This window comes from Capricornis sumatraensis, chromosome 8 (genome assembly GCF_032405125.1).
Source record: "Capricornis sumatraensis isolate serow.1 chromosome 8, serow.2, whole genome shotgun sequence".
Lineage (NCBI taxonomy): Eukaryota > Metazoa > Chordata > Mammalia > Artiodactyla > Bovidae > Capricornis > Capricornis sumatraensis.
In genome coordinates, this window is record NC_091076.1 from 41828452 (window position 1) to 41839593 (window position 11142).

Below are 11142 nucleotides of genomic sequence, written 5' to 3' on the forward strand. Positions count from 1 at the left end.
CTCTTGAGAGTTACCAATGACCACAGCAGTGATGGATTCTGTTGACCTTGGACCTCAGAGGGTTGGCTGACCCAGGAGAAATCCCATGGGGGAAAATTGCATCAGCAAAAAGAAGACAAGGCTGTGCCTCTGCCCTGCAAACCCAGTTCTTTATTTCTCCCTTCTGGGTAAGTGTGCTTCCCAGGGGCTTTCAGACACCTGCAGGAAGAGGCCAAATTACACACTAGCTAATAAACAAAACTTTATTTTCCTTTAATACAAAAATTAAATAGCAAAGTTTATTTTTTTTTTGTACAGTGATAAATTAGAAATTTACAGTACAGACATCAATGCATACGTTTGTACATCCTCAATAGCCGGGTCCATTTCTTCTGACGCTCAGCAATTCATTCAGGGCGCGTCGTAGGGGTTTGCTGGTACCTCTAATGTCGAACATCTGAAAGTCCCTCAGGTTGGCCTCAAGGGGGCTGGGGCTGCGGGTGGCCGGGGGACCGAGAAAGGCCACACAACACGAGCTTGTCCGCCGCACAAGCAGGCGGAATTTCATCTCTGTCTAGATCACACCTGATACTCACTCCACCTTTCCTACCAAGAGCTCAAGGAACCTTTGTCCTCCTCTCGTCTGAAGTCTCACAACATCCCTGTGAGGTAGGAAGAAATTCAGGGCCACCCAGATGCCCCACCGGGAGAGACATCAGTATTGCCTTCCCAAAGGCCCCAGCCAGGCCGGCCCGAGTCCTCGGCAGGATGGTGGGAGGACAGAAGGGCCCAGGTTCCAGGGGGAAGGGGCGCTCGCAGCCTCCGAAGAAGCCTGCTGCGATGACAGAGGTCGTATACTGAATACTGTGGGCCATCAGGGAGCTCCATAAGCTTGGAGGACATGGCTCGTGGGTCCCCAAGCAGGTCCTCAACAAGTTGCCTGGGTGGATACTGGGGATTTGTTGGTGCAAAGAAGAAGAAGGGAAGCAAGGTAAATCAGAAACAGAAACAGCAAGTGGGTTTCCCGCGGGGTAGAGGCCTGTCAGGGTGGGTGAGGGGGCTCCGGGGTGTACTTCCCTCCAGGTAACGCCCAGTGGGCATCACTGCACACACGAGGAGAAGAGGTGGCAGCAGACAGCTCTGCCGAGGCCACAGTGCAGCAAAATCCATTATTTAAGGCTCTGGGATCTGATCCTTGGTAGGAGCAAAATGCTCTGCAAGGAGTTTCCAAGATCTACGACTTAGGCCCTGGAGAAAGATGAGCACCCAGGTCCCTAGCCAGATTAATACAAACCCAGGTGGGGACTCTGAGCCCAAGTACAGTAAAGAGGCAAAAAGAACAGTGGAGCGTCCAAAGACGTGACAAAATTGGCTGGGACAGCAATTCTCTCCAACTTCCCCCATCACGGAATGCAATTCAGGACGTAGATCAACTCTGGGGGCTCCTTCCAGGGGGCACTCTATAGCCCTCTTCCAGCTGCGGCGGTGGTCCTGTCACTGGCAGCCGGCGGGCATGTGCACACCTGGGTGAAATCTCCAGCGAGTCTGCCTTCCAGGGCTGAGGCTGCGGGGTCCCTCTTTACACCCTCAGGTCTCAGCTGGGTTCTCAACACTGAATTCAGTGGCCAGGAGGCTGAGCAGGGCAGGGCAGAGAGGACAGAGCTGGGGTGCTGGTGGTGTCAGAACCCAGACACAGATGCTTCCTGGGGTCCAGGTTTGGGAGATGCAGGAGACAGAGGGCCAGGGGAAAGCAAAGTCAGAGAGCATCTCGGGGAAACAAATGAGTGTCCCTCCTTCTCCTGGCTGAGGTCCCTGAGCAAGCTGCCAGATCAGGAGCAGTCTCAGGGACCAGGAAACGGGTCTCCACAGAGGAAAAAGGATATGACTCAACCAACACTGCATCAGGCGGTTCTGGTCAGCTTCACTCTGCCCAGGTTCCTCTGGCCTGAGGTGCAGCCCTTAAGGAAGAGGAGAAAGGAGCCTGCCAGAGAGGAAGCTGACAGAGGTGCCCTTGGGCCTTTTCGAGGCCAAGGGATTTTGTAGGAAGTTACAATTATATACCTACTTCTCCTGGATTTCTGAGAAGGAGGAAGAACCCTAACCTTTTCCCTAGCAAGCTGCTGTCCTCAAATTCACCTGTGTGAGTCACTAGGTTGGTTTCCCGGGTGGCTCAGTGGTAAAGAATCTGCCTCCAATGCAGGAGATTCGGGTTTGAACCCTGGGTTGGGAAGATCTCTTGGATGAGGGCATGGCAACCCACTCTGGTATCCTTGCCTGGAGAATCCTTTTGGGCAGAGGAGCCTGGTGGGCTACAGTCCATGGAGTCGCAAAGAGTCAGACACGACAGAAGTGACTTAGCGTGCACGCGCGAGTCACTAGAAAACCCCGAGCCCTGAACGGCCTGCCCCGGAAGCCACATTAGATGGAGCCAAGGCTCATGATCGTCCGGGGAGGTTTCCATAGAGACTGTCCTGTAACAGAATTGATGCTTTCTGGCAAAACCCCTGGACATCAATTTGCAAAGAACCCTGGGAGTGCTGAGAGATGGGTTAAAGTTGGAAAGACCCAGGAAGAGGTTTATGGGATGGAGATGGTGAAACAGGTGGCAATTCAGCAGCCCCTGCTCCTTCTGAAACCAACGGCAAAGTTCAGCAGAACCAGGTAGGATTGGTTAGAGGAACAGAGTTGATCCTCCCTGACGTCCCTTAAGGTGCCTAACACAGGGCGTGACACACAGCTGGCATTCAATAAATGTGCTGATAATTAACTTTTTTTTTTAAACCAATACCAATTTAAGAGGTGATGATAACTCACTTCAAGGTAACTGATAACTAACTCTTTAGCCACAAAGCTCCTTTCCCAAAACCGTAAACACCCTCCAAGGTCTAGAATGTGAAAGGAACAACCTATAAGCCTGTGACACTGCCAATGTGTGCCAATGGCCAGTTCCGATCAAATATACTTCCCCCGAGAAGGCAAGAGACTTACGGAAGAGACATTCTACAACCCAGAAAGCTCCAGAAGTTGGGCATCCAGGTTCACCCAAGTACCCTTCCTGTCACTATTTCATCATTCATAAACATGGAGCACCCTCTCTACGGCTGGCCCTCTGCTAGGATGCTTGTCTCGGTCACCCAGTCACTGAAACATTACAAAGAGAATTGCATTGCAAACCCCTGCACGGTCCTTCTTCCCTTTCCTGGGCCAGAGTCTCCGAGCAACTCCCAAGACACTGGAGAGGAGCGTGAGTAAGGGCAGGCTTTGCCCCTGGGTGCACACTCCAGGGCCCCGGCCAGCTATGGGAACCGTCTGCGAGCAGCAAAGGGAGTTCACATTCTACGTTTCAGGGGCAATGCAGTCGTAGATGGAGTTCAACTGGCCCTTCTGGGGAGCATTTCTCATGCTCCTGGAGCCCTGACCCAGAGTCCAGCCAAGGTACTCAGGCCCAGGACACACAGTGGGGGCCACCAGTGCCCACTTAGCATCTGTGCATGAAACCCCAAGACTTTGCCTTCCAAAACAGGCAACAGTCCTTACGCACATCTTCATCTCAGTTCGAGAACCACACCAGAACAGAGAGAGAAGAAAGGAAAATGTCAAACTAGGGGCATGAAGCTCAAACAAACAAAGACATGCTTATTTCCAGAATCTGAATTCCTATTTGCAATTTTGAGTCCCTGGAAACATTTTTCCACAAGAAATGGTATAAAAGAGCTTTCCTACCTGTTTTAAAGTGGGGGGGTGGGGGGGTGGGCAGGGATAAATAAATAATCATCCCAAAGTTGCTAAAGCAAAGACCGAGATGAACTTCAAGGACAGCAACCTGTTACATCAATCTGTCCCAAAGATCTGGTGATCAGAAGACCTCAGGGGGTTGAGTTGCCAGTTACAACTTTAAAAGAACTGCAACTTTTGAGAGGCTGCTAGAGGGTACCCTCTTGCAAGGAATATAAAGCATACATTTTAAAAGCTCTGGATACCCCTGCAAAATACAATTAAGACCTGTGCTGTAAGAGTTTGCAGTTCATTTCATATGGTCTACACTTTATTCCCTACAAACCAATCAAGCTCCTGGCTGGTATTCTGGAGATTCATTAAGCACCATATAAATACTCCAGGCCACACTGCCTCCAGTGAAATCTTATACGGAGCCCTTGCCAATTACTAGGAAACAATTATGCACCAAATAGTTGGATTAGTTGTCCTTAGCTCCCTTTACAAAATTGAAAAAGTCTCCATTGTGCCAAGTAGACAAGACTCTGATAACATTCTTATGCCAAAGAGAAAAAAAAAGGCACTATCATTCTGAGAATGCAAGCTGACCATAGTTTTAAAGTCAGTTGAGTAACTATTAAGTCATGGTCCAAGAATGTGCTTTTAATTGTAATGGACACACAAATTATACAGTTAATCTGTGTGAATGCAAAGTTGCCAAGAAACGTAACGTTTTAGCTCTTCCAGACTGGCGTCTGCATAGATACAATCACTCGAAGTAAAATATATTAAGTCCCTGGTGCTCAATGCAATCGGTCTCTGGGGTGGGTAAGGTAGGTCGACTTGGTAGATCTCATTTTCCTCTGAATTAAGTGATTGTCAAGAAAGTGAATCGCCCTTCCTTTCCCCCCTCATTAGACCTGCTGCAGTGCAAACATTCCTATAAAAATACCTATTTTGAGTCATTAATGTAAAATGGAGAAAACAGCAGCGGTCTAGTAGGGAGCTGTTGAAATTTAAGAGGGAGAGAGAGAAGAAAAATCCGCGGGATACCTCATGTGTGTTTGTACAGTACTTTTGTTTGTTCAAACAATTCTGTTTTACGACAAAGGCACTGAAAGATTCTGACACCACCTCTTGGGAGAGCAATCCACAAAGTTCCAAACAGCAGACAGTGCACCACAGAAATGTTTATGTTAGATCAGCCAAACTATAAAACTCTTGTAACACTTCTCTGAACCCACTGTTTCCAGTGTTTATAGATTGCTTTGCTGTCTGAAAGACCCAGTTAGTATTTAAAACTTTTAAAGGGTTAAAAAAAAAGTTAATCTTTCTCCCTGTAAGTTGCCTACTCACAGCTCAAATCCCACCCTGCAGGGAAAAGGAGCATCCCCTGGACTTCCTGGAATCTCGGGAGGACCTCCACGCTCCAAGCTGCGACCTGCTCAAGTGATCAATGTTTTGATTTTTCACAGCTTTGAAAGCCTCTTACTGGCTTTTCCATTTTGGATCATTCCAAAGTCTGCAGTGAAATCACTAGTTTTATGATGCTGGGGGATGGGCAGCAGTGGGAGAGTGGTGGTGGATTATTGGGGGGCGGGGGGTGGTTACTGAAGTGTTGCTAGTTTGTTCAAACTGAGATTCACTGCATGAAGCTTTTTAGTAGCACTTGCACCCCAATGCTGGCATTCCCCCTGGAAAGCGTGGAGGCTGGCTAGCCTTATACCACAGTCTCATTGCCTCTCCCAGGCTTCACCCAACCATTCCCTCTTTTCTCTCTCTTTACCTTCCCAGAATTCACCAATCTGTTGGAACACTTCTGCCACGTGTGCAGAGTTTTGGCAGACCAAATCCACATGCCCGAAGTGATGCCCACCAGCAAAGACATAAAGATTTTCAACATTTCCACCGCCATGTTGGAGTCATCTGCGGAATACCGGAAGAGAGCCCAGTTGGAGATTTCATAGAAATAACAGGCAATCACGCAGGTTGCAGGCACTGTGTACAGGACCGAGAAGACCCCGATCTTCACCATCAGCCTTTCCAGCTTGTCTGTCTTCGTCCCATCCTTTTGAAGATTCGACCGAATTTTGAACAAGGCCACCAGCCCCGCAGCAATGAACAAAGTCCCAATCACCAGGTAAGTGAACAGTGGGGCCACCACAAAGCCCGTGAGCGCATCCAGGTTCTGGTTCCCCACGTAGCACAGGCCAGTCAGCTCATCTGCATCCACCAGTCTCATAATCAAGATGACAATGGTTTTCACCGCGGGGATGGCCCAGGCTGCGATGTGGAAATATGAGCTGTGCATTTCGATGGCTTCATGACCCCATTTGAGTCCCGCTGCCAAAAACCAAGTGAGTGTCAGAATAACCCACCAGATGGAACTGGCCATTCCAAAAAAGTACATCAGCAAGAAAATGATTGCACATCCTGTGTTCTTAAGGCCTTCTTGAATGAGAACAGGTTCTGCTGCCTCTTCAAAATCGCAGGATATCCTTTCCCGGCCTACAGTCAGCCTGACAATATAAGCAATGCTATAAATATTATAGCACATACTGAGAAAGATGATGGGGCGCTCCGGGTAGGAAAACCTGGAAGAATCGATCAGGAAGGTGAGCACAGTGAAGGCGGTGGAGATGAAGCACAGGCTGGCCCACACAGCCATCCAGACGTCGGTGAACTCCTTGGCTGAGCGGTTGTACAAGCCAGCATCATAGCCACACTTGAGAACGCAGTTCAGGCTCCTTTTCACCCAGATGTACTGATCCGAGTTGGTTCCCACGGAGTGGCACTCTTCCCCAGGCTGAATGGGGGTTTTGTGAGGCAAGGGCACTTCCTCATCACCTGGCCCTTCCATGCACATGTGGTTGTGGTCGTTCTGGGGCGGGAATTTGCTGCAGTTTAGGCTCTCCGGCCAGGCAAAGCCAAACTCCTTCAGCACAGGCTCGCAGCGTCTCTTGACTGAAAGGCACATCCCGCCGCAGGGCCCGATGGGGATGTTGACCTTCTCTGTGCACATGGGCACATACACGGAACAAAGGAAGAACTGGAAAAAAGTCATGAAACGAACAAAGAAAACAGTGACAGTTGACATGGAAGTCTGACCGAAGGCTTGCACAAATCTGACTTGCTTCTGGGCAAAGTCCATATCAACTTTTAAATCGGTCTATAGGGGTATCTGACTGTTGACTCTGACCACAAATGAGCTTGCCTAATAATCCATCACTTACACCTTTTTCTTCTTCTGGGTCTAGTTAAACCCCTTCCAGGAGAACATAGATAAATAAATATATAAAAGGGACCCAAAGCATTACATAATCCCCTTTTGCACAACACTTAGGGAAATAAACCTTAAAGAGCTGACTTTGAGCCTCCCTCCCCTTTCAGCTACTATTTGAAAGAGCTGAACAGACTAATCAGTCTGACTCAGTTCTCTGGGTGATGGGGTGCTTTATTTTTATCCCCATTTCATTATTACCATAAAAATAAATATTCCAAAAAAAACGGAGATCCGGCTTTTATCATGTTAATAGTCTCTCCTATCTCTATTTTATTCCCCCAAATTATTTTTCAACCAGTCTCATATTGAAAATGTCCTCACTGAGACACTGTTAAACCCAAGGATGAGAAGCAAGTTGAAATCTCTGGGTATCAGGGGCTTTGTTTGGCCAGGTTTCCTCAATGAATAATAATGAAGCACAATAGGAAAATACAAATGTTCAGACCCTGAAACTGCAATACCAGCAGGGGAGAGTCCAGTTGCTGTCCTCAATTCCTCCAGCATTGATAAACAGTCTGCCTGGCTCCTTACAGATGTTGTCTATGAAGTCTAGAGTTACAAGTAACTATTTTCCAGCATGTAAAGGGATCTGGTCCTGCCCTTCAAAACAGCTTGGCTGCCTCCCCAGGATACATGTAATTAAAAATATATATCCCTGAAAAGCTGTTTTGCCAACAAAATTGCCACTGGTGTCAGGATATGTGTTGTTTCCAAACTGAGAGCTCGAGAATTATTTTCCTAAGCTTTCATAACCTAGTTCTAAAATCCTGACACTTCCACAGGGACATTTCACCAGCAACAGGTCTAATCCCAACCATCCTTCTGAAACCGCCATCCAACTTTTCAAATGACCTATGTAAAAACATGCACCTATTAAGTCAATTGTCTGCCTGTTTCTCTCTTAGAAGTTACAACCAGAACCACAGATTTCCAAAACTTTCAGCCTGGATAACTATAGAACTGTCCTCTATTCCCCTCCACTCCTCCCCCAACCCACCAGTTCTTTCTTTTCAAATTTCTAAAAATCACTCATAGCCTTTCCAGCAGAAACACAACCAATGTTAACATTTTTTAAAGTTTCCTTCCAGTTCTTTTTTTTCTTTCAGTGAACTTGTCGTTGTGGTAAGATTATAATCACCCGTGTATACAAATTCTTTCTTCACTTATTATGTTAGGAAGAACATTTTCTATATGACTACATAAGCTTTAATATTTTTAATGACTGGGAAAAAAGAAAAAAAAAAAAACTTCCAATATACAAGCGACCTTCTGGAGCTTGACCCTACTATCACCTCTTCCCCAGGTGATGCCTTCTCCCCCTCCAGGTACTAAACCTGCCCTTAACGCTGAGGATAAGAAGGAACTCAAGCCAGCGCAACCATTCCTCCGTGCATGACCTCTACAATCATGCAAGACACCGCGAGGGGCCATTCTGCAGAAAATGGGCCAGGGGTGTTGCATTTAATAACACACCCAAAAAATACGGGGGAGAAAGGAGGTCGGCGGGAGAGCAGAAATTCCGTGTCGCCTTATCACTCCTTTCCAAGTCTTAGCTGCAACTGGCTGCAGCGCGGAGGACTCGCCCACCGAGCAGCGGCGGCCAGAATCCTTGGCAAAGATAACTCTCAGCTCCGCTGGGGTTAGGGGCTTGGCCAGACACGGGTGGGCAGAGGAGAAAGACGGAAGGGCGGGGTGCAGAGCGGGTTCTTTCGCAGGCCAGATGACTTACACAACGTTTTGGCCTCCAGTCCCTGAAGAGGGACAGCAAAGTGGGGGTGGGGATGGAAATCACTTTTCCCGGATAGATATCGTTCCTTGAGACCTAGGAAGGGCACAAGGGGCTCGACCTGGCCAGGGCCCCGGGGAGTGAGTCCGGGGCTCGGAGGCGTCCCCCTGCCCCAGGGGTCCCGCCCGGGGAGAGGGCGCCCACCTGCAGCTGGCTGGAGCAGCCGTACTGGATGAGCGGCGTGAAGGTGGTCAGCTGCAGCTCGGCGTCCGTCTGCAGCTCGTGCCCTACCAGGTTGGGCATCTTGGTCACGTTGTAGCCCAGGTTCTGGCACATGGAGATGCGGATGGGGTCGCAGCGCCTCTCCTCCTCGTCCCCGAAGCCCCGCGCCGGCCCCACGAGCAGTAGCAGCAGCAGCAGCAGCAGCCGCCGCGGACTGAGCCCGACGCCCCCGGGGCCCCCCAGGACGCGCGGCCCTGCGCCCCGCCAGGCCATGGCCAGAGCCGGGGGCGGCGGCGGCGCGGAGGGCTGCTCCAGCAGACACCCCCAGTTTGCACGGGGCCGCCGGCCGCCCGCGCTGCTCCCGGCTCCGGGGAGAGGGCGATAAGGCGCCAAGGGCGACGACGACGGGGCGGAGGGGTAGCGGCCGGTTCTCCCGCAGCTGCGCCCGACTGCGTGGGGGCACTAGACGCCGCGAGCCGGGGCCGGAGGACGGCCTGCGGAGGTCATGGCTACGGGCGGCGAGCCCCGGGCCGGCGCCGGCCACGTCCGCGCAGCGCCTCTGCCGAGCCCGCCAGCACCCCGCGCCGCCGCGCCGCTCCGCCGCCCGAGCCCGAGGCGGCGCTGGAGGTTCGCGGGGGCGGGCCCGGCGCGCGACGGACGGCGCGCCTCTCCAGTGGCCGCGCGCCTCCCGCCCGTGCCCCGCCCCTGTCCCCTCCCCTGTTCCCACCCCGCGGCCCCGGGCGCCCGGCCCCGCCCCCTGGCGCTCGCCTCCCTCCCACCCGGTGCGCGGCGCTCTGGGGCCGGGCGCGGAGGCCGCCGCGGCTCTCCCAGCTGGGCCCGCGCGCCCCCAGATCCTGCCGGCTCCCTTTGCTGTCCTCCAGCTGTCCCTTCGGCCTCTAGCCGCTTCCCCATCGGGCAGCGAAACGTACACAAAGAACACGGGATTTGGGTTATTTACGAAGATCGTGGTTTTTAAACTGCCGGCTGTGTGACCCGAAGCAAACCGCTCGGTCTCTCGGTGTCAGGGTCCTCGCCCGTAAAGAGACGGGAGGATCAGAGCGATAAGGCTTTTCGAACACGGGGCCCTGTGCCTGGCACGGCGCGGGCGCGCGGCTCCGTGCGCCCCCCAACCCGCCCAGCGTGCAGCCCGGCCCGGCTCCCGCCCCCCGCCTCGGCCCGACCTGCAGCCGAGAGTCGGGGGGAGGGGGGCGCCCCGGAGCCGCCGACGGCCTCGCGCTCCGATTTCCTCACCGTACGAAATGAAATTCCACAGGGGGATTCGAGAGGAAATGAGACCGGGACGCTCCGTGCTTCTCGGCCCGCCGCCCTTCCTGTCTCGGGGACACGGTTTCTAAATAAGGTTGGGAGGGCGAGAGGGCGGGAGGGGAGAAGCTTGACCTGTGCAGGAGGTGCTGGCGGGGTGGGGAGGGGGCCGGGAAGGCTGCCCTCCCCTGGCCTTCCGGGCATACACCGCCGCCTCGCCCCCCACCTGCCTCCTGCATCTCTTTCCAACTTTCTCTGCTTCTGCGAGGGTCCTGGGGATCATGCCAGCCGTGTTTTGATTCAGCTTTACCCTCTCGTTCCCAGCCCTTCTCCCCACCCTCCCCTCCTTCGGCCGAGCTTGGTGCTAGCCCACACTCTCCACTAAAGCCTCAGCAGGTGGATTCCTAAACGATTTAGTCTTTGAAGGACTTCCAGTGTGCCTCGCAGAGCCTCAGATGGGTAAAATAAGGAAGTTCATATCTACCTCACACAGTTGTTCTGACTTAAATGAGATAGTTCGTAAACTGTTGCGCACACTGACTGGCACGTCCTAAGTGCCAAATAACTTGGTTATTGTTGATGCTGTGGAAATCTCCTGCAGCCCGGGTCTAAGGATCTGGGTTAAGAGCTTTCTGCTCTCTTCCTGAGATCTTTTTGTCCAACACTTACCACAGTTCTCCAAGAATGTGGTAGCAGGGACCAAGCTTCTGATGGGTGTTTATGTCCTCCCATTTCAGGTAAGTCTAGCATGTGGTGGAGGCTGGATGCAAGTTGAAAGGACCTCAGTACCTCTCGTGTGGTAATCATGTCATTATGCCTTGTATATATTACCAACCGGTCCTGGGTAAGGGCAAGAACAGAATTGACTCCCCCCCGCTATTTGGCTCTGTGCCCAGAATTGTGTGAGGCACATAGAAGCTGCATGGTCTCCAGCCATCATCATAACTTTCCAGGG

At 51.8% G+C, this 11142-nt stretch overlaps 1 protein-coding gene across 1 annotated transcript; it reads right to left on the minus strand.

The window, feature by feature from the left end:
• Positions 1-306: 306 nt before the first annotated feature.
• FZD4 (frizzled class receptor 4) lies at positions 307-9197 on the minus strand. Its single transcript, XM_068976599.1, has 2 exons — positions 8907-9197; positions 307-6742 (listed from the first exon to the last, which is right to left on the minus strand). Exons 1-2 carry the CDS (start codon positions 9195-9197, stop codon positions 5414-5416), a joined length of 1620 nt encoding a protein of 539 aa, XP_068832700.1. The 3' UTR covers positions 307-5413.
• Positions 9198-11142: the final 1945 nt, after the last annotated feature.